The following is a 27250-nucleotide window of genomic DNA, read 5'->3' as shown; positions in this document are numbered from 1 at the left end:
ACCGCAGACCAATGCTCTAACCGCTGAGCCAAACCAGCCAGGGCAGCCCTGGCTATCCTAAAGGGTTGTCATTAGATGGTTCCAAATCAGCTCCCAGTAGAATAGGAACCAAGCTCAATCTTCATTCCATGAGACCCTGAAGAGCTGGTTCCTGAATTTTTCTGCCTCTTTTTGGAGAAGAATCACATAAAATGCAATAATCCACCTGGGAAACTCCCCTTCAAGCTCCCGCTACATCCTGGGTCTGAGCGAGGGGACCTTGAGGCTGTGATAGGTTACTAGTGGCCCCACTGGAAGGGGCCAGTGGCGACAGTCCGCGGATGTGCACAGGCTAGCCCATGTGGATGGTGCAGCAGGTGCCACATTAGCCAGATGTCAGCAGCCGACAGTCCATGCACTACAACCAGTTCACGGTAAAAGCAGGGGTCGAAGGTGCGCAGGTGTGGCGCAGCTGAAGGCTGTGGGATGCCAAAGGTGCGGAAAGCAGGGTGAGGCTCAGGCGTGAGCTGAAGGCGCTGCAGACACATGCCCAGAAAGACATCGTCGATTGGGAAGAGCTCAACCTGTGCGCAGGCACTGGCCAGGCGGCGCAGTGTGGCCCCGGAAAGCACGAAGCCGCCGCCACCCGCGTATGCCGGGTATACGGGTAGGCCATACACAGCCTCAGGAATGTAGTACTTGCTGGCTTGTGCCCGGATTGGCCGCGCCTGCACGATCACGTCACCCGCAAGCAGGTCTTGTGCTGGGTCCCTCGCAGCCAGGAACTCCAGTAGGTTTCCCACATGCATGAACACATCGGCGTCGCCCTTAAAAACGAAGCGCACGTCGGGGCAGTAGGCTGAGGCCCAGGCCAGAAAGTGGATCTCCTTGAGGGTTAAGTTAAAGAAAGTATCGTCAAAGGCCCAGAGCAAGATATCCTCGAAGGCACGGCTCTCAGCACGAAGCAGGGTTTGCCAGTGCGTTTGCTTGCCCTCCCCCTCAGCTTCAGCCCAGTCGTAGCTCGCGCCCCTGGGCACACCCAGCAAGAACACGCGGCGCACGAGCGCCCCCTGCACGCGACCCTCAGTACCCCATGTCTGGCGTACAGCTTGGCGCCGCTCAAAATCGGCCACCACTGACTTAACTGCGATGAGCAGGTCGGGTCCCGCGCTGGGTGCGCCATAGCCTCTGCACTTGTGAGGCTCGTTAATGAGCAGGGGGAAGTGTCGCTGGTCCTTGGCACGCAGGTATCTGCCAAAGTCAAAGGTTCTGGTGGGCGCAGGCGGCTCCGGTGGTGTATCCTCTTCGTAGGCCTGCGGGACTGCCCCTGCATCTGGTATCTGGAATACACGAAGCCGGGGGGTGGGCCCCGGCGCTGCCCTCCCCTGCGCCCGCGGTGCTCTAGTTGTCGGGGCCACGCCATCACGCTGCGCATAGAGCAGGAAGCCGAGGGTGGCGCCCAGGAGCAGCGTGAGCAACGCGTCCCATCGTAGGCGCAGCCTCCGCCTCATGTCCGCTTGGCCAGAACCCGGCCCCTGCGGAGAAACTCTGTCAGGGGTCCGAGCCCCGCCCTCCCCGTGGGAGGAGCACCTGCCGGAGTTCCCCAACTGCCGGGCAGTTCATCCCCCTCTAGTGTAACCCTACTCTGAGCCCCGTCAACGCCCACATACCCCCCACCTCGCATCAGAATGGATACCCCAAAAGGGCAAGAAGTCTTCCAAGTAGTCCCAACCCCTCAGTTTCGGCCCTGGACGGTGCTCCAAGGCCGGGGCAGGGAGACACAGCCTCAGTCCCACCCCCTGCCCACCTTCTCTGCCTAGAGGCCAAATCCCTTCTACTCTACCCACCACGTAGGTCCTTGGGATCCCGACACACGCTCGGCCCTTGGGAGCAGCGTGGCCCCAGACGCCAGAGCCTTAGGCTCAGTGCAGGGTCCCAAGGGCGGCCATGGACCCAGCCTGGGCCAGATGCAGCGTTGGCAGGAAGGGGGGGGGGGGGCAGGGGCTGCTGTCACGTGACCCTCCAGCTGTGCACGAGGACAACTGGAGTTCAGCTCCACCCAGGCCATGCAGGAAGTGGAGTGGAGACTGATCAGCAGAGAGGGATCCTAACTGGCAACTCCTAGAATTCCTGAAGAGGTAGGTTCTGGTCTCAATACAGGCTTAAACTCCCCAAATCTGCTTTTCTGGGGGAGAGGGGAAAGCCTCTCTGGTCCCCGCCCCCACCCTGGATTCTCTGGAGTGGAGCAGTTTCTAGGCCAGCAGGAGGGGGAGGTATGGCAGGCTGGTCCCAAATCACTGAGGCCCAGCATCCTAGTAATTGACCTTACCACTATCCAAGCCCATTCTTGGAAGTGTCTTTCCTCAGCTTACAAGGAGCCCTGGCCCATAAACTGCCCCTGGGACACATGGCTGCCTCCTTTCTCCTGGTTCTGCTATGCCCCCTCACCAAATACACACCAAGACAGCCCATTCAATTTTCACAACCCTGACAGCAGTTCTTATTGCTCATGCCCAGATGGAGACAATGCCCCTCGGAGCTAAGTGACTTGTCCACAACTATACAGGCAGAAGGTAAGATGATTGCCCTAGGTCTTCTGGAATTCAGTCCAGGACTCTTTCCTCTGTCATCCTTTGCCACTCTCCTCATAGACCGGAAGCCAATCCTGTGTTTTTTTCACCTGTTAGTTTCACAAGTGAGCACTTTAGTCTTTCACTCCAGAGGCAGTTCTGAGTCATCCAGTCCCTACCGCCCCAGGCCATCATAGCCTCCTGCAAGTAGAAATAACCAAGCCTGGGCCACTGCAGCCCAGATTGGGGAATTCCTGAAGTAGGCCAATGAGCAAAGGGGATGATCTGGGACCCAGGTGGGCAAAGGTGTACTCTGGAGACTGAGGGCTCAGTCATTGCCTAGCTTTGCTGCCTGCTCCCTCTTCCTGTAACTCAGCCTCCGGGTCCTAACCCATACAGTGAAGCCTAGAGTAGACAGCCTTCCCCACCACCACCACTCTCATCATGCTCTAGAGTTTGAGGGCAGGATTTAGGAACCAGCACTACTTCCCAGTGCCATCCTCTTTGCAATGGCTATGCCAGCTCCTCCTGACAATTTCCCACCAAAATTCTCCCTTAAAAAGCAAACCCTCCTTCCCTGGCCTGTGTGGCTAAGTTGGTTGGGGGTCGTCCCGTACACCAAAAGGTTGCTGGTTGGATTCTAGTCAGGGCACATGCCCAAGTTTCAAGCTCAATCCCCCAAGTGCAGGAGGCAGCTGTTTTGTTTTGTTTTTTATGCTCACCGAGGACATTTTCCCATTTTTGTTCAGATAGAGTAGGAGGGAGAGAGAAAAAAACATCAACGTGAAAGGGATACATTGAGTGGCTGCCTCCTGTACAACCCCAACCCGGGGCCAGGGACAAACTGCAACCAAGGTACGTGCCCTTAGCGGGAACTGAACCCAGGTCTCTCTGGACCACAGGCCAACACTCTAACTGCTGAGCCAAACTGACCAGGGCGCTGGTTGATATTTTGCTCTCACATCTATGTTTCTCTTTCCCTCTCCCTTTCTCTCCAAAAAGAATAAAAATATGTTTTTAAGAAAAGCAAACCCTCCCTCCTGAGCCTCACTTTCCTGTTCATAGACCTCTCAGGAGTTTGCTATTCTGGTTTCTTCCACCGCCTCACCTCCCATCCCTCCTGTGGTTTGGCTTCAGGCTGTACACACCATGTCCCAGAAACACTTCCCTCCTAGGAGCATTTTCCCTGACTCCAGCAAACCCTCCTCAGCCTTGACTGACCTGAAGCCCCATCACAGCAGGTGGGTATTCCCCTGGCTTCCCAATCTCCTAGTTTCTCTCCTTCCTTTGAGCTGCTCCTTTTCTGGTTAGTGTCCTTCAGGACCCACCCACTCCCACCAGTCCTTTTGTGAACCTTTAGCCTTGACCCCCTGCTGAAGTTAAAACTATAGATCTAGCTATCCTCAAACTCTCCCTGGATGTTCTACAGGAACATGCCCAACTTGTTCCAAACAGAGCAAGCACTTCATCTCTTCCAGGCCTGCATCTCAGCAAAAAGCCTCACCTTTCATCCAACTGGCAAAGACAGAAACTCTGGGTCCTCTCTCACTTCACTCTTTTTTTTTTTTTTTTTTTATCCTCACCCGAGGACATTTTTCCATTTTTTGTTCAGGTAGAGTGGGAGGGAGAGAGAGGAACAGAGAGAGAGAGAGAAACATCGATGTGAAAGGAACACATCGAGTGGCTGCCACCCGCACGACCCAACCAGGGCCGGGGACAAACTGCAACCGAGGTACACGCCCTTAGCGGGAACCGAACCCGGGTCTCTCAGGACCACAGGCCGACGCTCTAACCACTGAGCCAAACCGGCCAGGGCTCACTTCACTCTTTATCCATTGTCACCAGGCCTGTTATCCTTTGTCTGAAACAGCTATCAGTGTTCATCCCTTCCCTCCATCTCTGCTGCCACTGCCCCAGCCTGGGCCACCGTCCTCTCTCTGCATTCTCACAAGCCTCCCAGCCTCTATTCCTGAAACCCTTAAAAATCAATGGGAAAATATCCTTGGGTGAGGATTAACAAAAGAAAGAAAAGAAGAAGAAAAGGAAGAGGAGAGAGAAAGAAAGAAAGAAAGAAAGAAAGAAAGAAAGAAAGAAAGAAAGAAAGAAAGAAAGAAAGAAACAGGTACCATGCCCTGGCTGTGTAATTCAGTTGTTTAGAGCATCATCCCAATACACCAAGGTTGCAGGATCTATCCTAGGTCAGGGCACATACAAGGAGTAACCAATGAATGCATCAATGGGTGGAACAACAAATCCACATTTCCCTCTCTCTCTAAAATCAATACATAAAAATTTTGAAAAGAAACAGGTAACATTTTATTACTGTTATTTAATATTTGGAGTCCCACAATGAGTGTGAACTGAGAGCAGGCAGGATTCGTCTACCTTATTTACCACAGTATTTGCATTACCCAGGATGATGCCTAAAACAACAGCAGGTGCCTATAATGAGTGTTCAATAAGAAAAGAGAAGGGCTGGTTGGAAGCCCCTCTTCTGGAGTGGGTGAAGTGAGGCCCACCTCTGTAGCCCATCACCCCCACACTCTGTATATTATCTGGGGCCAAATTCCCAAGGGCACTCCAGCAGGCATGGTGGGTGCTTGTCTGACTCCTGGAAAAGGCAAACTCTGCCCAGCAGTTCGATTAAGTAGGGTTGTAAGTTCTGTGGATGGAGAGGTCAGCAGTAGCAGCAGAAGGAACCGTAGGGTCATCCAGGTGCTCCAAACCCTGGCTGGGCAACTGGCTGACCGCCCTTTTATCTGGTACCCAGCCTAGGCCAGGCCACCATCGGGATTCGCCAGGCCCAGCAAGTCCTCTGCCAGGCTAGTGAGCTCGTTCTCCTCTAGCGCCTCCACCAGACGCTGCAGCGTGGCGCGGCGGCCCTCAGCCTGCACGAAGCGCTGCAGCAGCTGGAAGGCCTGCTCGTACAACCCCTCGCGCTCGTACTCATAGGCCAGTGAGTCGAGCACTGGGTCCCTTAGCGCTCGACAACCTCGCTGCAGGGAGCGCCCAACCTTGCGCCATTTGAGGCCCACTGAGCGCGCAAAGGTCTGCTGGTCCTGCAGGCTTAGTGGCCGGTTCACTGTGGGGGAGTGGAAAGCAGAGTGAGCTAAGGGGTGGGGGTGGGAGCACACACTGATACCCTTCCATTCCCAACCTGTGATTTCCCAGTGACCCTGTTTCAGCCTCTCCAAGCGTGCCTCACCTACGGGCTGACCCTGGAACAGAAATGTCTGGCCAAATGGCGGCGGTGGCGACTTCTTCTCCAACAGAGAGAGGGCCTGGGACTGTGAGGAGCCTGGAGATACCTCCACGTTGCCACACTGGCCTCCTGAGCCACACGTCAGATTCCGGAGCGCATCCTCCAATTCAGTGAGTTCCTCGTCTGGGAGCCTGTCAGGCTAGGAGAGGTGTGCGGCGTTGGCAGGAGTCTTAGCTGCGAATCCCTGCCCCACCCGGCTCTGGCCCCAGCCCGGTCTGGCCGCACCTTCTGGGCAAAGATGCAACTCAAACAATGCTCCTCATCTGTCAGCAAGGGGTCCAGCCGCTCTGAGCCGGCGCGCAGCTCCAGTTGCAGCGGCACTGAGCACTGGGTGAACGCTGCGGCGAGGCAGCCCTCCAGCGTGGTGCGCAGCGCCCCCCCGCGGTAGGCGCGGAGGAAGCGGCCGCAGGGCTGTCGTCCACAGAAACGCAGCTGCACAATCAGCTGCGGTTCGCTGAGGTGGATCTTGAGCATCTGCAACACGTCGGGGCTCCCGCTCTCTGCAGAGGTAGGCAGACAGGCACTAGGCTGTCCCCAGGCGGGGCTGTTCTCCAAGTGGTGAGAGGAGGGGTGAAGCCCTTGATTAGACCCCCTCTCTACCCTCAGACCTAGGGGCGCAGGTTACCCCAGCCGGAAAAACAAAATTGAGATGCCAGAATGAAGACAAGGACCTATCACAGGGAGTGGATGCCATACTAACCACATCCCTAGCGCCCCAAATTAAGATGGTGAAAAAGGACGTGGGGAGAGACTTTGCAGCATAGAGGAGAGAATGCCCTGGGCAGCCAAGCCATCTGGGTAAGACAGCCAGTGGGGCAGGGAAGGGTCAGGAGGTCTCAGATCTTCAGCCTCTACGAAGTGTGGCTCCCGCTGCCCTGGAAGGAAAGTGGCTTTCGCCGCTCTGGGGCCTGAGTGGGATCCCCCAACCAGCTTCAGTCTCCTATTTCATCTGCCCTGACATGGGAATGGGGGGGGGGGGGGGTCCAGAAGATAGTTATTGGGAAGGGGCCTTGGGCAAGGAGTGCTGCAGTGTGAGAGGAAAAGAGGAGAGAGATGCACAATCATTAGAAAGCAGTGAGCTGGCTGGTCTGGGGAGTGGGGGACATCGAGCAGGGAGATGTTAGTACATACATAGGTAGATTATACAAAGACACAAGGATACATGTCTATACCCAAGGGCACACATGAATGAGTAACAAAGAAGACAGCCGAAGCAACTAGTCCACCTCTTCTCCCATCAAATAAATATTTTCCCTAACAATGGTTAGGCACATGCCCACAGAGTTGAGAGGTGTGTGTGTGTTGGGGGGGGGGGGTCTCAGCCCCTGGCCTGGCCTGCAGAAGGCCCCAGGCTGCCCCTTTCTCTCCAAGTGACCCAACCACGCACCTGCCAATGCAGTCCGAAGAGCCCTGTACACTGCCACCTTCTGCTGGGGGTGAGCGTAGGCATCTGACAGGACCACCTTGTCCAGCGAGGATTCCATAAACAGGTATGCACTGCCCACCCACTCCTCCAGCCCATTTGGCCCAGCTGCCATCTTGCCTCCTGAAGATGCAGATAGGCATCCAGATCACCCCAAACCCTGCCCTGGAGACAACCATCCAGACCCATGTGGCCTAGTTGTCCCCACCCAGTTGGCACACTTGTTCACCCAGCTCAGTCCAAACTTTCAGTGAGGACTGTCCCTCCATTGCCTTCTCAGAGGAAGAGCCAAGGGTCACAGTGGTAAGAGAGGAGAGGTACTATCCTGCAGTGGAGGCAGAGAAATTATGCCCCCTCCTCAGGCCAAGTTGTTTCTCTTACCAAAGCTGACAGGAGACATCTTCATCCTGGATGGTGTGCATTCCCCACAGCCAACCGGACCCATGCCCTGGTATGCCCTCAGCTTAAACTTGAGCTCCCAGCATCACTTAGGACCAGAGCCTCCTCTTCCCCCACAGCAGTTTTCTCGTCTGTGTTCCTACTATATATTCTGAATTCACTTCAAAGGATACCTGTAGTTTGTGCCTGCCTAGATTCCTTTCCCCAATCCTGACTGACTTTTGGGGCCTTTTCTCTTCCCTCTTTTTTAATCCATGTGCCTGTTGGGAGGGTTAAGCCCACTCCCTAGCTCCATGTGTGGGCATGTGAAACATGTCTGGTCAATCTGCATAGTCTATTCACCTTTCTAAAATGATTAGTACAGAATTAGGTAAATTCAAGTTGGACCAAGCAACCTGCAACTTTGGCTGGGCCAATAGAAAAGAGGCACTAGTTTCCCTTCCCATGGGTCTGAGCTGGAAGAGTAGGACTCCCTCCTTTGCCACTGCCTGGGAAGAGCCTATCTGAGAATGAAACTGACACAGAAGGAAACAGAGTCCAGAGATGAAGAGGTGTACTCCTAACCACACTATGCCCCTGGCTCTAGCTGCACTCTGAACTTCTCAGTTATGTGAGCTAAATCATTCTTTTTTGTTCTAAAGTGCTTGGAGCTGGGCTCTCATCATATGCAACTCAAATGGATCTGTTACAGACTCCTTCCCTGTTCAGAGAGAGCCAGAGCCCCTAGTATCACCTCCAACTATGGACAAAATCCTAGCCCTAGACCGGGGGCAAAATTCCCAGCCAGGGAACCACTGCACTGACCTTCAGTTCAGTAGTCTCCCAGTTACTGTTTCATGAAGCCTGCCTCTCTCTCCCCACCTCACCTTAGGCAACATCCCACCCTTATCCTATAAGCATGGGCTCAAGACCCCACCTCCTGCCCCATCAGGCATACTTCTTTACTCTTTGGCCATTAGCATTTACATATGGCTAGCTCCAGTTGCTGAGCTCCAGTCGTGACAGATGAGGTGGCCCCAGTTGGCATCCATTTACATGAGAGACAGGAAACCTCAGGACCACAGCCTTGGACATTGTTAGGGAGGCTGTGTTTCAGATCTTCCCCAGACCTTAACCTGAGAGCCAAAGCCTGGACAGTAACTGGGCAAGTGCCATGCAGCATCACCTAGACCTGGCAAGAAAAATATCTGGTGATGGTCTTATCCTGGGTCTGAGAACAGGGGATATGGCTTTTGAGCCCCCCCCCCCAATAATTTTTTGATAGAAAACATATTAATGCTTGGGTATTTACCAAAAACAATGACCTATGGGGATGGGAGGAGATTTGGGGGGATTTTAATTTGCATTGTATTTAGCAATTCTACTTTATGTAAAATAGATATATTTCCTTTGTATTAAAAAGGTGAAATAAATGTGTTTTTCTTAAAAAGCAATAAAATAAGCCCTGGCCAGTTTGGCTCAGTGGGTGAAGCATCGGCCTGTGGACCAGAGAGTCCTGGGTTCGGTTCCCGCTAGGGGCATGTACCAAAAAAAAAAAAAAAAGGCAATAAAATAAAAAAGGGGTTAGTCCCTGTCGATGACAAGTGAGGCCAGTAGGGAGACAAGTGAGGAGTCCTGGGAGAGTGGCCCAGGGTGGTAAAAGAATGTAAAAACCTGCCCTGGAAATGTTTACTTTTTCATGTCTTCTCAGTCCCCTGACTTGAGTGCTGGCCAGATGGATGGATGTGGTCCCACCCCCAAAGGGTGGAAGGGGAGGCAAGACCAACGAGCTGGAGTCCGCCCAGCAGGCCTTCCAGGGAACACTGGAAACTTGGAGGAGGGGGAACGCCCCATCACACTCATTAGGTCTGGACAAATGAGGTAAGTCAAATAGGTCTACCGGGGCCCTTGTCCCCCTTGTCCCGTTGGGAATTCCTTCCTATGCGTCCTTCCACAAAAGCCCCTCCTAGGGAAGCCTCGTGCCTCTCTTTGGGACGGGCCAGGATGGGTCCTGGAAACGCTTAACTGGGCTAAAACTGAGGAACACTTGGGTATCAACTCAAGAAACTATGCCAGCGCCCCATTAACACACCCTAACAGTCCCGGGGCAGCCTCACCTTTGGCCAGGTGGGCAGCAACGGCCTGCAGGCGCGGCCCCTACAGGTCGTAAAGCCTGCGACTCCCAGCATCCAGGCAGGCACGCTCCCTACTCAATGCACCACTTTCAAGCTCTGGAAGAGAGCTCCCAAGCCTCCCATCAGCCCCCTCTTATGCTGGGATTTCGCACGGGCGACTGGCTGGGACCCGCAAGAGGTCGGCTCAGAGATCCGTTCAGAACTAGACCCGCCCTCTCACCTGCAGCCTCTTGAAAGGCCCTAGCTGGGGGCAAGGAACCTGCAGCGGCCAAGGTCCATACCTTCTTTTCTGCCTCTCACGTAAACAGTCCAATAAGCCTCCGGTACCACCTGGCCCGGGCAGCCACGGATGACAACCGCGCCGCTTCCACGCTCCTGACCCAGGATCCACCTCTGCTCCTGCCAGCACTGGGAAGCCCACTCACCCTCTGCACTAACCTGGCCGCCCAGGCCCAGCCCAGATTCCCACGCCTGCCTAGTTCCACTGGATTTGAGCGGCTTCCGGGTGTGCGCGAAGCGCAGGGGCGGTGCCCCAGCTCTTGCCATCCAGTTCGCCCGGTGTCCGGCCCTCGGGCTCCTCGCTGCTCTTTCCCGCCCACTGTCCTCCACCGCGAGTCCCCAGCCTCTGGTAAAGCCCACCTGGTCCACTGAGCAGGTAAGACTGGCGTCCGAGGTTAGACGCACGAAAAACTGCCCGCGGCAAAGGGATTCGGGAGTCTTGTGGCTCTTACGAGACCGCAGGGCTCCAGGGTGAGAGCTGCCCGGCTTCCTCCGGCGGGAAACAAACAGATCAACAGGGGGCCGTCCCCTGGGGACCAGAATTTTCTGGTGCCTTCTGGGGGATCGAGCTCGATGATCTCTGACCTCTGCTACTCCCTGACACTCACGACGGTGTGCTGGTCGGTCCCAGGTTCAAGCCTGATCGAGGGTATCTGAACTTCCAGGATACACGTGCCAATTCCAGCAGGGACCGTTAGCCTGGAAAATATGGAGAAATAGAAAACTGGCAAGTGGTGTGAAGCGCTGTGTATGAAAACCTTCAAACACATTGAAATAAAATTGGCAACTTAAAAGAGGATGCACACTTTCCAACAATGCCCGCCCGGGAAAGGCCGTGTTCCGGGGTGGATCTTCAGAATTCCAGCTGAGTCTAAATCACCCATCTGGAGCCTGGGCTAGTCAGGGTCCAAGTTAGGAACTTGAAACCAAGGCCCCTCCGGCCCCAGCTCCACAAGCTTTTCTCCCACTGGCGTTACCTTGGAAGTATTCAGGACGTCTTCCCTCAGAGGTGGAGGAAGGGAGGGAGCATTCCCCTTTCAAGGCAGATTCAGCAATGCCCCACCCACTCCTCCGCTTCCTGATTGGCTTATGGTCCCTGCCAATTAAAAGTCCCCTCTAATGCTCCCGCCCTATTAACCCTATTGTCACTCTCTAGAGACTGGCAGGGCTAGTATGGGGTTTCCCAACTTGGGACCTGTGGAGTCAACCGGTGCTTGTTGAAATTCAAATTTCTGGACCCTACTCTTTCTGTCTGATTTAGTAGGTGGGGCCATGGATTCTGTATTGGGAACAAGTGTCCAGTGGTTCTGTAGCCCCTCCCTACTGGTCTGAGAATTTCACATTTCAGTGGCCCTCTAGATGGGCTTTGGGCCCAGTCCTTCCCTAGGACTGGCTGTGGAAGCTGGGAGGGAAGCAGTTCAGTGACTCCTGGAAGATTAGTCTGGGCAGTTTTGAGTGTATGTCTAGGGAGGCAGGGGAGGCAGGCGATCTCTCTGAGCTGGAGGGGAGAACCCGGATTGTTCTGAGTCAGGGCCTATGCAGCTTCTGTCCAACCTAGGGACTTTAGTAACTGGTAGAAAGATCTGATAACATTGTCCAAAATCAAGGTATTAGGTTTTATCAAGTTCGTGCATAGGTCGTGGTTGCGTTCCTTCTAATACTGTATAAAATGGGTATTTCTCTGGCTGGTTTGGCTCAGCGGTTGGAGCATCGGCCTGCAGACCAGAGTCCCGGGTTCAGTTCCTGCTAGGGGCACGTACCAAAAATAATAATAATAATAATAAAAATAAATAAAATGGGTATCCCCCCCCCAACAAATAATAGCGTAGTTCACAGGAAGCTTAGAAATCCTTCAGCCAACTTCATGGGTCTGCAGTAGCACAGGACCCACCCCATGTTTGGTTTAATAACTTGATTAAGTCCACCCAGTGTGGCTCAGTGGTTTAGCATCGACCCATGCTAAACCAGAGGTTGCCAGTTTGATTCCCAATCAGGACACATGCCCGGGTTGTGGGCTTGATCCCCAGTCCGGTGCATGTGGGAGGCGGTCAATCCATGTTCTCATTGATGTTTCTATCTCTCTCTCCCTCTCCCTTCCTCTCTCTCTAGAATCAATAAAGGAAAAAAATTTTAAATAACTTGGTTAAATGCTCTGCTGTCACTGACTTGAAGTTCTTAATAATGTTTTGAACAAAGAGTGCCACATATTAATTTTGTACTGGGCTCCACAAATTATGTAGCAGCTCCTGGGCCACAAGCATTGCCATACATAGGCTCTGGTGTTCCCCTGAACTCTCTGGCTTTCCTGAGCTTAGGGACATCCCTTTCTCTCCAAGCCAGAGCTGCTGGGAGCCGTGGAGCCCCCACCTCACACCTAGCAATGGCTGAGTCTGGAAAGCAACTGCCTGAGGAGGTGCTGGCACTCATCTTCCAATACCTGCCCCTATGGGACCGTGCTGCTGCCGCCAGGGTCTGCAGAGCCTGGGCTACTGCTGCCACCTGCAGCACCGTGTGGCATGACACGAACATCAGGTAAGCATCCTCCCCTCCTTCCTCCTGTCACCTCTCTCCGTGGAGTTGGGGGATTCAGTGACTCTCCCCATATTGAAAAGCATAATTATTACTAACACTAACTATGTACCAACCATTGTTCTAAGTGCCTTACATATATTAATTAATAGTATTATTATCCTCCATTACACAGATAGAAAATTGAGGCAGAGAGCGTTAATCACTTCCTGCAAGTCACTGAGCTAGGGAGTAGCAGAGGCTGAATGTGAACTTGGCCAGGCATGGTCTCCTTAGAGACGGCTGAGAAAGCCCAGTTCCTAAAACCCTGTTATTCCTGCCTGGGTTTCAACTTGTGGCGGATGCATCTGAAGTTCTCTAAAGGGATAGGGTGGGAATTCCCTCCTAGCGTTAGTAACTAGCTTGGGGTAACTAGACAGGTCGGGTCAGGGAGGTGTGTGGGTAGGGAGCAGAAATCGGTGATGGTAGCTGGAACCCAGGCTGATGGATAGATAGAGGCTTCTCTTGGGCTCTCTGGGACAGAACCCCATGCCTTTTCTCCAACCCTCTAACCCCAAGTTTCTACTGTGAGCAAGAAGTCATGCTGCCACCATATCTGTCCGCCTGCCTGGACCACGTTCGCAACCTGCAGCTGGAATTTGAGCCATCGAGGGAACCGAGCCGCCGGATGGCCACAGAGCTGCTGACTGCACTGGCGGGCCGTACCCCAGGTCTTCGAGGCCTGTGCCTGGAGTGCCTCGGAGAGAAGCCGCTCTTCGATGCAGGCCGCGACGTCCTGGACGCTGTGCATGCTATCTGCCGGGCTGCTCCCTCATTGCGTCACCTAGACCTGCGGGGCTTACCCTTCACTCTGGATGACGCGCTCGTGCTACAGGTGGCACTTGGCTGCCCTGAGCTCCGCAGCCTTTTCCTGAACAACGGTACCCTGGTGGGCAGCGTGGGGCCAGGCTCCCTGCTCCAGCTACTAGAGGCCTGCCCGCGCCTGTGCACCCTCGGCCTACACCTATCCAGCCTGTCACACACTGCCCTGGAGGTGCTGGTAGCACCAGACCGCGCACCTTTTGCGCTCCTGGCCCTGCGGTGCGCCTGCCCTGAGGATGCACGCGCCCCACCTCTGCCTAATGAAGCCTGGGCTGCATTACGCCGCCGCCACCCTGGACTAGTTGTGGAGGTGGAACTGGAGCCGGCAATGCCTGCTGAGAGTGTAATGCACGTCCTGCAGCCTGCAGTGCCAGTGGCTGCGCTGCGCCTCTGCCTCTCCGGAGACACCGTAGGTCCAGTGCGCTTTGCAGCGCTATACTACGCCGCAACCTTGCGCGTGCTCGAGGTGCGCGCAGCTGCCTCTGCCAAGCTGGATTCCGCACTGGAATTGCTAGCCTCGCTCTGTCTGGGCCTGCGCGAAGTACACTGCTTCTGTGTAGTGCGACCCTCAGTCCTGCACGCCTTCCTCCGGCACTGCCGGCACTTGCGCAGCTACACGCTCAAACTAACACGGGAGCCACATCCCTGGCAGCCCAAGCTTGTCGAATGATGGGGCAAGCTCTCTCCCGCCCCTGCCCCCAACAGGCATGTGGCCTCTCAGATGCTGGGTGGACTTACCCAAGCCCGCGCCAACTGCTGACCTGCTCCTTCAGGACTCTTGCCTCTTGTGCCTCTCGGGGTTTTGGGTGGGGGTGGGGCACCTTGAGTTCATGATCTCAACATCCGCAGGCACCCGATGCCCCCTCAGCACCCCCCCCCCCAGTACTGAAATTACCCTCCTCCAACTTCCCTCCTCAAAACGCTGTGCTAGCTCTGCGATCCTGACCTGGGGTGAGAGGGGATGGCTCTGGCGTAGTCCTTGTTTCAGAGGGTTAGTGTGAAATAAATCCTGTAGTATCTCTGCGTCCAGTGAAAGACCTGGTTGGCTTTGAAGGGGGAGGGCAGGGATCCCACAGAGATTCGAGGAGCGGAACAGGCAGGCGTGGGAGAACTTGAAACCTCAAGGTCCATTGTACTGATGCAGCTGCGGGAGTCAGGGGCGGGACACTCCCTATCCTTGGAATGACAACGCTCTAGGATTGGGAGGGAGGGTGTCCGCTTCTCCTCCCTCCCTTCTCCGGCTCCTCATTGACTGCTCTACCTGAGGCTTCACTGTGCCCACGGCCATGGTCTTCTAGGACTTTACCAACGCATACCAGGCTGCGCATAAGCTATTTCTTACAAAGAACAGTGGAAGAAACAGTGGGTCTGAGAAGAGTGGAACCTGAACCCAGGCCTCCCTCTCCTCCGCACCCCTGCACTCAAATCAGATTCCAGTCTGCCCTTTTGGTCTGCTGGCTCGGCAGCCTGGGCTGAGCCCCGCCCAGTGGGTTTGCATGTGGCCCCCACCTGACCCGGAGCTAGGAGGCCGAGTAGGGCGAGGCAGGCGGCAAACACAGCACTTTCTCTGGCTTTGACAAGTTCCCAGCAGTCGACCGAGCGCTTAGCCAGGCCAAGACTTCGCCATGCAGGAAGCGCCAGCAGCACTGCCCACAGAACCGGTCCCCAGCCCCGTGCCTGCCTTCCTCAGCAAGCTATGGGCCCTGGTGGGCGACCCTAGCACCGACCACCTGATCCGCTGGAGCCCGGTGAGGGCTGGGGCCCCTGGACTCCCCCAATGGTACCGGGGATTCCTCCACGCCAGTGAACATCCACTCCCACTCAATCCCAGCCTGGGATGGGACTGTGGGTCCCTGAATTCAGCGGTCCAGGGTAGTTTATCTTGGAGGGGGTGTGAGAGATGGAGGTAAGGTGACTTCCTCCCAGCTGAGGAAAGAGTAGGAGCCTTCTGGAGACTTAGAGCTCAAAATATCTCTATGGTCACTTAGTTCCCACACCACCCATCAGTCACATCGGAAAACAGAGGCCAGAAGAGAAGGGTTGGGTCTGGTTCTAGCTTAGAGTCACATTACAGGTCTGGAACCCCTCTGAGGCTGGAACCCAGGTCTGGCCTCTGCACCTCCTTTCTGAGAACGAGTAGTGAGTATGGGTCAGGCTGGGATAGGGATTCATTGTGATGGCCCCACTCTAAGCCTCAGAACTGGTTCTAACCTGGCCTTGTCTGGTGTCCCCATGAGTGACAGGCTGGGTCCCCAGAGTGAGTGCCTGTGTGTGCGCCAGAGAGCTGGGCCTGGCAGTGGGCACCGCTCACAGTGTCTTCCGGTCTCCACCCACACGGTGGGTGGGAGAGCGGTGTTCACGGCAGAGCGGGACCAGTTTCCTTGTAAGCGACCAGAGCGGCTTTGCCAAGGAAGTGCTGCCCAAGTACTTCAAGCACAGCAACATGGCTAGCTTTGTCCGACAACTCAATATGTGTGAGTCCCCAGGTCTGGGCAGGAAGGAAGGGTGGGTGACTTGGTGTGTGGAGATGGGGCAATTTAAGGCTCCATGCCCCACTCCCTAGATGGTTTTCGGAAGGTGGTGAGCATCGAGCAGGGAGGCCTGCTCAGACCCGAGCGAGACCACGTCGAGTTCCAGCACCCGAGCTTTGTGCAAGGCTGTGAGCAACTACTGGAACGCGTGCGACGCAAGGTGGGGCAGTTTGCAAGAACCAGCAAACCCGGGTGGAGGTGTTGGGACGGCGGCTGATTATGTTTTATGTGACTCAAGCCCGATGGTATCTCCCACCTGCAGGTGCCTGCGCTGCACAGGGATGACAGCCGCTGGCGCCCGGAGGACCTGAGCCGGCTGCTGGGCGATGTGCAAGCTTTGCGGGGAGTGCAGGAGAGCACTGAGGCTCGGCTGCGGGAGCTCAGGCAGTGCGGGGGGGGGGGGGGGGGGGTGTGTAATTGGGGGGAGTGGAAGAGGGTCGGGAAAGGGGCAGGTGGGGGGAGTCTGGGCTAGAGGATATTGTGATTCTGGGTAGCTCCTTCCTCTATCAGGTCTTGGGGCCTTCATTCATACAAAATGGGCAGGGGCGTAGAACTCTATTCTCTATGGATGGATAATGGGGGGGGGGGGTCGTGGGTTGGGACCTGCCATTCTATGGAGATTGGTGACTGGACCAACTCTCAAATGCCTCAGCACCTTTCCACACCTTCCCCCAGGCAAAATGAGACCTTATGGAGGGAGGTGGTGACACTGCGGCAGAGCCATGGTCAGCAGCATCGAGTTATTGGCAAGGTGTTCCTCTCCCACATTCAATTTCTCTCCCACTCCTGAATACCCTACTCTGCCTAATCCTCTAACCTACCTGAATGTGCTTTGTTAGGATGGGGGTAAGGTCCAAAGGGTGAATTAACCCTTTGCTTTCTCTTCAGCTGATCCAGTGTCTCTTTGGGCCACTTCAGACTGGGTCCAGCAGTGTAGGAGCTAAGAGAAAGCTGTGAGTAAAATTAGGGACATTCCCCCCACCCCAATCCAGCACCTTCCTTGAGTCCTCCTCCAGAAACTCCTTTCTCAGGAATCCTCATCCTCCCCTACCTCCACACCAGCCTTCCTCACCCCAAGGCCATCTCCCCAAGACCCCCCTTCCAAGACTTTTCCTCTCTCCCCTCAACTTCACCACCAAAACCCACACTCTTAGATCCCTGACTTATAGGACCTTATCCCCAAATTCTCATCCAGCAGCCCCTTACCCCAAAGCATCCCAACATCAGAGGGTCTGGGGCTCAAACCATGCTCCTGCCCTCCCCTTTCTATCCCCAAAGGGCCCCCACCTCTGGAGGGAGCCCCTTCTGCCTCCAGCATGTGACCGATGCCCCTGGCAACAGGCCTTAGCTCTGCTGACTTGGCTGCTGGGGCCTGTGGGAGGGAGGTGGTACAGACTGAGGGGCATGGGAGACCAATCTGCCCAGACCCTGTCTGTATCCTGCCACCCTGCACAGGTCCTTGATGCTGGATGAGGGGAGCTCATGCCCAACACTAACCAAATTCAATGCATGCCCCCTACCTGGTGCCCTCCTGCAGGACCCCTACTTTATCCAGTCGGTAGGTTTTGCTTTTCCTCCCTTCCCTAGGGCACAGCTGGGCTTTTGAAGAGCCTGTTCCTTTCCCCCTATTCCTCTCCCATAAAAGAGGAGATGGAGTCAGCCTTCTTCCTCCACACACACACCAGACTCCCCAGCATGGGCTGCAAAACTTTCCCTTTAGACCTGGTCCATGTGGGTATTGGTTGGGTTCTTGCTCACCCTGTGGCTTGAGTTGAAGGGTTAGGCCTAATCTATTTACAGCCTCTCCCAGAGACCACCTTGGGTCTCAGCAATCCTTATAGGGCCAGGGGCCCCATCATCTCTGACATCCCAGAAGACTCTCCATCCCCTGAAGGGACCAGGCTTTCTCCCTCCAGGAGGTAAAAGGGACAAACAGGGGCTGTCCTCTGGGAAGCCTGTGGGGGAGAGACTGGGAGCCCAGATGCCTGTGGGGGTAGGGGAGAGATCAGTGCCAGGGTCTGGTTGAAGCTTTTCTCTGTACAGGGAGAAGGGCACGGCATTGCTCAAAGAAGAGCCGGCCAGCCCAGCAGGGGACAGCCAGGCCAGGCTGGCCCTGGCTCCAAATGAGTGTGAATTCTGCGAGACAGCCCCCCCCCCACTGCCTGTGTCTGTGGTGCAGGCCATCCTGGAAGGAAAAGGGAGCTTCAGCCCTGAAGGGCCCAGGAGTGCTCAACAGCCTGAAACAAGGGGTCTCAGGGAGGTACCTGACAGGTGAGCAGAGAGCCCATTGTTTTAAAAATATTTTTTCTTGCCCTGGCCGGTTTGGCTCAGCAGTTAGAGGGTTGGCCTGAGGTCAGGAGAGACCAGGGTTTGGTTCTCGCTAAAGGCACCTACCTCGGTTGCAGTTTGTCCCCGGCCCTGGTTGGTTCGTATGGGTGGCAACCACTCGATGTGTCCCTTTCATGTCGATGTTTCTCTCTCTCTCTCCCTCCCACTCTATCTGAACAAAATATCGAAAAATGTCCTCGGGTGAGGATAAAAATAAATAAATAAAAATCATTTTAAAAAAATATTCTCTCCTTGTATTTAACCTTCAGCATTTTGATTGTCTTGGTGTGGGCCTCTTGGGTTCATCTTGTTTGGAACTCTCTGTGCTTCCTGGACTTGTATGTTTGTTTCCTTCACCAAGTTAGGGAAGTTTTCTGTTATTATTGTTTCAAATAGGTTTTCAATTTCTTGCCCTCTCTCTTCTCCTTCTGGCACCCCCATGATGCGAATGTTGGCATGCTTGAAATTGTCCCAGAGGCTCCTTACACTATCCTCATTCTTTTGGATTCTTTTTTCCTTTTACTGTTCTGCTTGGGTGTTTTTTGCTTCCTTTTATTCCAAATTGATGGTTTGCTTCATGGCTTTACCTACTCTACTATTGAATCTTTGTAAATTTTTCTTTATTTCAGTTAATGACTCCTTCATTTCTGACTGGTCCCTTTTTATGCTCTTGAGGCCCTCACTAAGTTTGTTGAAGTTCTTACTAAGTTCATTGAGCATCCTTTTAAACAGTGTTTTTAACTCTGCATCTGTTAAGTTGCTTATCTCCATTTTGTTTAGTTCTTTTCCTGGAGTTTGGGACATGTTTTTTGTCTCCTCATTTTGGCTGCCTCCCTGTGTTTGTTTCTGTATATTAGGTAGAGTTGCTATATCTCCTGGGCTTCCTAGAGTGGCCTATTGCAGTAGGTGTCCTGTAGGGTCCAGTGGCACAGCCTCCCTGGTCTCCCAGCTGGGCCCTCGAGGTGCGCCCCTCATGTAGACTTTACACCCTTGTTGTAATTGAGTCTTTTTTTTTTTTTTTAATCCTCACCTGAGGAAACTTTTTCATTTTTTGTTCAGATAGAGTGGGAGGGAGAGAGAGGAAGAGAGAGAGAGAGAGAGAAACATCAACGTGAAAGGAACACATCAAGGGGCTGCCACCCGCACGACCAACCAGGGCTGGGGAAAAACTGCAACCAAGATAAGCGCCCTTAGCGGGAACCAAACCAGGGCCTCTCTGGACCACAGGCCGACACTCTAACCGCTGAGCCAAACTGGCCAGGGCTGCAATTGGGTTTTTTTTTTTTAATCCTCACCCGAGGATATATATATTTTTTTTTATCCTCACCCGAGGACATTTTTTCATTTTTTTGTACAGATAGAGTGGGAGGAGGAGGAAGAGAGAGAAACATTGACGTGAAAGGGACACATGGAGTGGTTGCCACCTACACGACCCAACCAACCAGGGCTGGGGACAAACTGCAACCAAGGTACATGCCCCTAGCGGGAACCGAACCCGGGGCTCTCCAGACCGCAGGCTGACGCTCCAACCGCTAAGCAAAACAGGCCAGGGCTGCAACTGAGTCTTGATTGCAGTCTCAATGTGGCTTCTTCTTTAATTTCATAGTTGTTGGACTTTCATTCAGCTAAATTTCAGGCATTTTTGAATGATGGTTGTTCTGTAGTTTAGTTGTAATTTTGATGTGGTTGTGGGAGGACATGACACCGTGTTTACCTATGCCGCCATCTTGATTGGAAGAGGAATCTGCATTTTATTTTTCTTTATCCTCACCCAAGGACTTTTGTTTGTTTGTTTGTTTGTTTTTGCATTTATCTTCAGACAGGGTGGGAGGGAGAGAAGGTGGAAGGGAAAGAGAGAAACATCAATGTGAGAGAGGCACATCGACTGGTTGCCACCTACACAACTCCAACAAGGACCAGGGACAAACTGTAACCGAGGTACAGGCCCTTAGTGGGAAGCAAACCCAGGACTCTCTGGTCCACAGGTCAACGCTCTAACTGCTGAGCCAAACTGGCCAGGGCAGAAATCTATATTTTAAAAGAGTCCATTGAGGTGGTTGTAAAGATTGTAAAGTACACAACAGTTTAAGAAACACTGGTATTGACAATTGCATAGGGAGGGGACATATCCCAAGACTCCAGCTCTACAACCCAAACCTCAGACCACAGGTATGAGGCAGAGGCATTTTTTTTAAATCCTCACCTGAGGATATTTTTCCATTTTTGCTCAGATAGAGTGGGAAGGAGAGAGAGGAAGAGAGGAAGAGAGGGAAAGAGAGAGAAACATTGACGTGAGAGGGACACATCATCTGGTTGCCTCCCACATGACCCCGACCAGGGCGGGGGGGTGAACCGCAACTAAGGTATGTGCCCTTGATTGGACTTGAACCTGCAACTCAATTGGCCTGGGGGCCAATGCTCCAACCGCTGAGCCATACCAGCCAGGGCAGGCAAAGGCATTTTTATGTGCCCCTCTATGTGTGTGTGTGGGGGGGGTCCTCTCCTACCATTTTCTAGATATTGTCAGATTTAAACCCTGTGTATCGCCCTGGCCGGTTTGGCTCAGCGGTTAGAGCGTCCACCTGCGGTCCGGAGAGAACCAGGTTCGGTTCCTGCTAAGGGCATGTACCTTGGTTGCAGTTTGTCCCCGGCCCTGGTTGGTCGTGCGGGTGGCAGCCACTCAATGTGTCCCTTTCACATCGATGTTTCCCTCTCTCTCTCTCTTCCTATCTCTCCCTCCCACTCTATCTGTACAAAAAATGGAAAAACGTCCTCGGGTGAGGATAAAAAATAATAATAATAATAAACCTTGTGTATCCAGGTTCCTTGGGAACCTAATTGGGGGGTGGGGAGAGTTACTGCATGCCAACAGCAGTTCTCTGTGCACAGGGAGCCTCTGGGCCTGGAGAGTAGAGGCCAGAGTCCAGAGAGTCTGCTGCCTCCAGTGCTACTTCAGCCCCCCCCTGAAAGTGTGGATATGAGTGTACCTTCAGCAGTGCATGGGGCTGTGCAGCCTGGGAAGGGCACCATTGACCTGGAGCTCCCCCAGATGCTGGGACCCAGCCTCCAAGGGCAGGAGTGGACCCTGATGGACTTGGACATGGAGCTGTCTCTGGTAAGATGGGAATGGGGTGGGCAGGGGCTTTGGGGTTGCTGAGCCAACCCTCTGGTCCTTGGTTGTTCTCTCTCAGTCAAAGCCTTAGTTCCTTTCCCCAACTGCTTCTGTGGGTTTCTCCCAAACAGATGCAGCCTTTGGTTCCAGAGAAGGGTGAGACTGAGCTGGTGGTCAAGGGGTTAAATTCTCCAGGCCCAGGTAATGGGATTGGCCAGAACTACCATAATTGGGTAGGCTGGGCAGTTTGTGTTTTGGGGGACATCCCTTGAGTTCAGGTTGCCCTGTGGAGAGCTGCTTAAGCCACTTATTCCCTCACCACTGGGTGAGAGTGGGGAGATTGAGAATGGATGTTTCATCCTAGCTGACTAGAGGGCAAGGCAGGTGAGGTTCCCTTTCCCTGAAGAAAGTGGGACGTTTCTCCCTGCTGAGTACAGCCCCACTCCTCCTAGGGAAGGACTCCAATCTTGGGGCACCACTTCTGCTGGACGTCCAAGCGGCTTTGGGAGGCCCAGTTCTCAGCCTGCCTGGAGCTTTAACCATTTACAGTACCCCTGAGAGCCGGGCCTCCTATCTGGGTCCTGGGGCTGATCCCTTCCCCTGAGATTCTCCAGTCTGAAGCCAGCTCAACTTCCTGTCGCCCCCTGGCGGAGGCTGAGCGAAGACCCTGCTACTCGGTAGCCCCTTTCCACTACCAAGTTATACACATAAACCATATTTTTTGTCTGTATTTTTGGTCTCTTTTCTCTACCAGAGAGCACATAAGTCATGGGGGAGAGGGGCTATTTTGCATTCGTAAAAGTGTCCAGGTCCTAGGGCTTTAATGGAGAAACTCCTAGAGAATGGAATGCTTGGGGAGCCTGCTCCTAGTTCTGCGTGGGTCTGGATGGATCCTCCGGCCCGGATCCAGGGCTGGTGCCTGACCATTGCAACCTCCAGAAATTGGGGGCTTCGGAGGAAACACAGCTCCACAATGAATCCGCTCTGTGATCCTAGGTAAGCTGGTCCCCTTTTGTAAGCATATCTGTGGCAGGTAAAGAGGGGTCGACGAGAAGATGAGAGTAAAGCGCCTGGGAACTGCCAGGCCCAGAATGGGCGCGGGGTATGTGGGGCCGCGGACCGCACTGCCCCCTCGCTGACTCATCCAGCGCGCCGGGAGTGGGGAGGGAATGCGGACTAAGTGTACGAGCCCGGGTGAAGGGTGGCCCTGCCAGTCGGCCTCCCAGCGTGCGGACCTGAAAGCCTGCTCTCCCCTACCCCCTCCTGGTTCCCGGCAGCCCTGGCCGCCCCGCCCCCACCGCAGCTGCGGCTTCCATCCCTACCCCCCGCCCCCACCCAGCCCTTTCTGCCTTGTCATCTCCTACCCCGCCAAGGCTCGACTGGTGAGTGGGGCCGCCCGGAGGAGGGAAAAAAGCAGATCTGGCAGAATTCGCGCCCCCCCAAAGCAGCGCTCTAAGAAGGTCTGTGAGCCCCGCCCTTCCGCAGGACTCTTAATTCTGGGACAAGGGGAACCTGTGGTCGCACCTGCGCAAGGGCTCCCGCAGTTTCCCACAACTCTCACTCCCTAGTGAAAGAGCCTGCAAAGCCAGGTGGAGAGTGGGGTGAGAACCCCCTTCACGACTCGAATTTGGAGCTGCCTTGTATCCTGGTAAGGATCTGGCCGGTGATCCTTGAAGGACTGGCCACGACGTAACTCCGTTAACAGTATTTACTTCTGAGCACTGAGTCTCAGAGGGAGGGCCTAGACCAGCTAGGGTTTCTGTACCCAAGACAGAACCGAGGACAGGACTTGAGTAATGGGCGGAGAAGACTACCATAAAAATAATTTGGTGAGGAGTGAGAGAGAATGAAGGGCAAATCCCATCTGCCCCCTCCCTCTCTGCACTTGTACAAGAGTAAGTTCTGTTTCCTTCCTTCCTTCCTTCCTTCCTTCCTTCCTTCCTTCCTTCCTTCCTTCCTTCCTTCCTTCCTTCCTTCCTTCCTTCCTTCTTTCTTTCTTTCTTTCTCTTTCTTTCTTTCTTTCTTTCTTTCTTTCTTTCTTTCTTTCTTTCTTTCTTCTTTCTTTCTTTTCTTTCTTTCTTTCCCTTCCTTCCTTCCTTCCTTCCTTCCTTCCTTCCTTCCTTCCTTCCTCACCCGAGGATATTTTCCCACTTACCTTCAGATGGAGTGGGAGGGAGGGGGAGGGGAGAGAGAGAGAGAGAGAGAGAGAAACAAAAAACATCGGTGTGAGAGGAACACATCGAGTGGCTGCCTCCTGGAGGATTCCGACCAGGGCTGGGGATTAACCACAACCGATGTACATGCCCTTGACTGGACTCGAACCCAAGACCCATTGGTCTATGGGCTGAGGTTCCAACTGCTGAGCCAAACTGGCCAGGGCTCCCTCTCCCTTCTTGCACCTGTGATTGGATGACAGTCTTTGGAAGCCTCAAATGTAGAGGGTAGAGGGTCTGTGTGTACACAGTACAGTGATGCCAGTTAGTGTAGTGCTGAGGGCATATGCTGTTCACTGGTGTACACAGAAGATGAGATGGAATGTCTGCCTATCACACACTCTAACATTGGAGTGGACAAGAGGGCATTTATTTGAGTCTTGGAGGATGAGTCCACAGCTTGGAGGAAGGGGAAAGGTATTTCAGATTTTAGGAACAGCATCTGCTAAAGTTAAAAAAATACCAGGGGCTTAGAGAGTTTCCCTAGCTCTGAGGGTTGGGGTAAGTAGGGGAGAAAGCCTGTCTTTCCAGGAAGTGGGAGAGTGGCCAGGCCAAATAGTCTGAATTTTCTCTCTGATGGACAGTGGGGAGCTGGGGACAGGTAGTTAGGGCTGATATTCTGCTTGGCAGGAGACTTGATTGTAGTTTAGGTTGGAGCAAGTCAGATTACAGTTCTGTCACTTGGTCTCTCTGATCCTGTCTTCTCATCTGTAAAATGGGGACAATAAATCTTGCCCCAGAGAATTGTTGGAAGTGTCTTTGCTGTGGAGGTGATGAGATAGGAGTGAGAGGTACTCAGAGAGATTGTCCGAGGAGATGAGGTGAGGATGGTGGGGTTGAGGGGAGATGCTGATAAAGACAAACTGAGAGGTGGAAGAGCAGCATTTGTCATGGATGGGACATGAATGAAGGAGGGCCCTGGCCAGTTTGGCTCAGCGGTAAGGGCATCGGCCCATGTACCAGAATCCCAGGTTCGGTTCCCACTAAGGGCACGTATCTTGGTTGTAGTTTGTCCCCGGCCCTGGTTAGGGTCGTGTGGGTGGCAACCAAGCGATGTGTCTCTCTCACATTGATGTTTCTCTCTCTCTCTTCCCCCCTCTCTCCCTCCTGCTCTATCTGAAAATAAATGCAAAAAAAAAAAAAAGTCCTCGGGTGAGGATAAAATAAGGAGGGACAAGGGGTAGTAGTTCTAATCTCTGATCAGTAACCTGGGGGAATGGCTATGAGAAGTGAAATGACCAGGAAGGCATAGCATGACACCAGGTTGTTAATGAGACCTGGAAGGCAGGAGAGGGCTAGAACCACATTTGCTCTCCCAAACCTAGAGCCATGTAAGGAGTTAGAGGAGGGACTTCAAAGGGAGAATGAGACCAGAAGCATACTGTGTGGACAAAGCTAAGGCTGGAGGAAATGGGCTGAGAGAGGAAGTGGTCCAGGGTCTGACCTCTTTGCCCCTAATGCCAGGGGCTTGGCTGACTGGGTCAGGCCATCCAAGAGGGGACGGGCTATTGTCTTTAGATAAAAGTGGACAAAGCAGATTAATCTCTGCTTAACACCTGCTGTTTGGTAGAAACAGTCTCTCAAAATGGAAGGATCCATGGAGGAAACAAGTAAAGGTTCGGCAAGCATTTTCAAATAAATTGTTGAGCCCTGGCCAGTTTGGCTCAGCAGTTGGAGCATCGGCCTGCGGACCAGAGAGTCCCGGGTTCAGTTCCCGCTAGGGGCATGTACTAACAAAAATAAAATAAAACAAATAAATTGTTGATAGCTTTTTTGAGTTTGGCCCTGGGTACTTTAAGATGAAGCAAGAGATGGCTCTGAGTCATTCCCAGGGCAGCAGGGAGACAGTTGGGTCTCAGGTGATGTTAGGAGATCTTGGTCAGAGCTAGGACTAAAGAGAATTCAGGTATCCCTGCTCAGATATTAGGGAACCAGGAAGGTGACATTGGGGTAGTGGCGCTGGTGAGGGGGTGCAGGGGCAGATGGATCTCAGGGTCAGAATGAGGGATGTGGTCATTCTCTGGTGGGTGAGAGGAGCTAGGGAGGATCTCAGTACTTTCTGCTCTAGGTGTGGAGGGGATTCAGGGCTCTGCAGGGTCTAGGCCGGAGGTGAAAGCCTAGACTATGAAAGTAGGGAGGATGACAGAACTATTCAGCAGATAGACTGAAAAAGACTTGACTACAAGCTGGGTGTGGGGTCTTTGCTTGTTAACATGGGGAAGCAGGTTTGGGAGAGTAGTTTGGAAAAACTGGTTCTGAACAGATCGCAGAATCTGTAGGCAGCTGGGGCTCAAGAGGGAGATGCTAATTGGGGAGAGCAGTCGGAGAGTAGTAAAGTCCTGAGAGAGCAAAGGAGAGGAGGACCACAGCTAATGTTTAGGAACCCAAGAAGCCAGAGGAGGAGACAGGACTGAACCGGCCCAAGAGGCAAGAGTAGAGTCCTGTGCTGCAGAGCTGTCCTGCCTCCAGCCTCGAGGTGAACTTAGACCCCAGCCATGGGTGTTCACTGGAGGGAAACAGGTCAGGGGTGAGGAATACGTGGCCCTAGTACCTCTCTACCCCTCCCCAGGTACCCCCCACTATGGGCAACGCACAGGAGAGACCATCAGAGACCATAGACCGTGAACGGAAACGCCTGGTAGAGACGCTGCAGGCCGACTCTGGGCTGCTGCTGGATGCGCTGCTGGCGCGGGGCGTACTCACCCCGCCGGAGTACGAGGTGTTGGATGCGCTGCCTGACACTGAGCGCAGGGTGCGCCGCCTACTGCTGGTGGTGCAGAGCAAGGGCGAGGCCGCTTGCCAGGAGCTGCTGAGCTGCGCCCAGCGCACCGTGCGCGCGCCGGACCCTGCCTGGGATTGGCAGCATGTGGGCCCTGGTGAGCGCAGAGGGGAAGGGGAGACAGGGGCAGAGTTCTAGATTCCCCTATAGGTAGGCGTGTGCAGAGGAAACTGCAGATGGGTAAATTGAGCCTGAGACGCTCCCACCTCCGTCCCAGGCTACAGGGAACGCAGCTATGACCCTCCATGCCCAGGCCACTGGACACCTGAGGCAGCCGGCTCAGGGACCCCCTGCCCTGGTCTGCCCAGAGCTTCACACTGCAATGAGGCCGGGAATTCTGAGAGCTCCTGGGCAGTGCAATCCGGAACCCTCGAGGAGCCCCAGACAGAGTTAGAAGCTGAGGCCTCTGAAGGGGCTGAGCCTGAGTTGGAACCGCAAATGGATCCAGAACCAGAGCCTGAACTGCCGCCAGAGCACGACCTGGAGCCGGACCAGGAGCCAGAACCAGACCACGAGTTGGACCAGGAACCAGAATCCGACCCTCAGCCAGAGCCAGACTATGAGGCAGAGGATGAGTCTGAAGGTGTTAGGCTGCTCAAACCCAGCGCCAGGTTTGTGGGAGGTTGTGGCTGGGAGGCAGAGAGCGGGCCTCACCTGACCAGTCACTTTCCCCCTTCATCTCTAGATTCCTGAAGGCCAGAGAATTGACAGGTCACTCCTCATCCAAGCTGAACAGAACCTGGGATCCTGCCTGGCTGGGATGGATTACCACCAAGGCTCCACCTGGCCTAGTATTCACTGGAAGTGATACACTTTGGAGGGTCAGTTTGGACTCTCTGTGATTCTGGCTCTTTGCCTAGGAATAAAAGTG

At 54.0% G+C, this 27250-nt stretch overlaps 4 protein-coding genes across 16 annotated transcripts; 2 read left to right on the top strand and 2 right to left on the bottom strand.

The window, feature by feature from the left end:
• Positions 1 to 1946, bottom strand: B3GNT9 (UDP-GlcNAc:betaGal beta-1,3-N-acetylglucosaminyltransferase 9). The gene is made up of 2 exons (XM_036275320.1): positions 1827 to 1946; positions 1 to 1514 (listed from the first exon to the last, which is right to left on the bottom strand). Exon 2 carries the CDS (start codon positions 1488 to 1490, stop codon positions 279 to 281), a length of 1212 nt encoding a protein of 403 aa, XP_036131213.1. The 5' UTR covers positions 1491 to 1514; positions 1827 to 1946; the 3' UTR covers positions 1 to 278.
• A 2895-nt stretch (positions 1947 to 4841) lies between these two features.
• TRADD (TNFRSF1A associated via death domain) lies at positions 4842 to 11070 on the bottom strand. Of its 8 annotated transcripts, none has more exons than XM_036275485.1 (7): positions 11004 to 11070; positions 10387 to 10725; positions 7616 to 8804; positions 7199 to 7357; positions 6037 to 6311; positions 5755 to 5950; positions 4842 to 5631 (listed from the first exon to the last, which is right to left on the bottom strand). In XM_036275485.1, exons 3-7 carry the CDS (start codon positions 7677 to 7679, stop codon positions 5321 to 5323), a joined length of 1005 nt encoding a protein of 334 aa, XP_036131378.1. In that variant the 5' UTR covers positions 7680 to 8804; positions 10387 to 10725; positions 11004 to 11070; the 3' UTR covers positions 4842 to 5320. The 8 variants fall into 8 exon arrangements, with proteins under 8 accessions (XP_036131378.1, XP_036131380.1, XP_036131376.1 ...); XM_036275487.1 differs by having other exon boundaries at positions 8571 to 8804; XM_036275483.1 differs by lacking the exon at positions 7616 to 8804 and having other exon boundaries at positions 10029 to 10725.
• Positions 11071 to 12369: 1299 nt separating this feature from the next.
• Positions 12370 to 14086, top strand: FBXL8 (F-box and leucine rich repeat protein 8). Its single transcript, XM_036275491.1, has 2 exons — positions 12370 to 12558; positions 13114 to 14086. Exons 1-2 carry the CDS (start codon positions 12407 to 12409, stop codon positions 14084 to 14086), a joined length of 1125 nt encoding a protein of 374 aa, XP_036131384.1. The 5' UTR covers positions 12370 to 12406.
• A 922-nt stretch (positions 14087 to 15008) lies between these two features.
• On the top strand, positions 15009 to 27250 carry HSF4 (heat shock transcription factor 4). Of its 6 annotated transcripts, XM_036274793.1 has the most exons (12): positions 15009 to 15164; positions 15782 to 15890; positions 15980 to 16107; positions 16210 to 16334; positions 16623 to 16698; positions 16836 to 16900; positions 17403 to 17505; positions 17748 to 17866; positions 17991 to 18218; positions 21165 to 21390; positions 21519 to 21588; positions 21840 to 22045. In XM_036274793.1, the coding sequence occupies exons 1-12, from the start codon at positions 15042 to 15044 to the stop codon at positions 21989 to 21991; spliced, it is 1524 nt and encodes a 507-aa protein (XP_036130686.1). In that variant the 5' UTR covers positions 15009 to 15041; the 3' UTR covers positions 21992 to 22045. The 6 variants fall into 6 exon arrangements, with proteins under 6 accessions (XP_036130686.1, XP_036130687.1, XP_036130688.1 ...); XM_036274794.1 differs by lacking the exons at positions 17403 to 17505; positions 17748 to 17866; XM_036274795.1 differs by lacking the exons at positions 15009 to 15164; positions 15782 to 15890; positions 15980 to 16107; ... (7 more) ...; positions 21519 to 21588; positions 21840 to 22045 and adding exons at positions 22751 to 22847; positions 26170 to 26476; positions 26597 to 26990; positions 27065 to 27250.

This window comes from Molossus molossus, unplaced genomic scaffold (assembly GCF_014108415.1).
Source record: "Molossus molossus isolate mMolMol1 unplaced genomic scaffold, mMolMol1.p scaffold_m16_p_21, whole genome shotgun sequence".
In the NCBI taxonomy this organism is placed as follows: Eukaryota; Metazoa; Chordata; class Mammalia; order Chiroptera; family Molossidae; genus Molossus; species Molossus molossus.
Note: the sequence above shows the minus strand (reverse complement) of the source record. Positions and strands in the feature narration are given on the sequence as shown.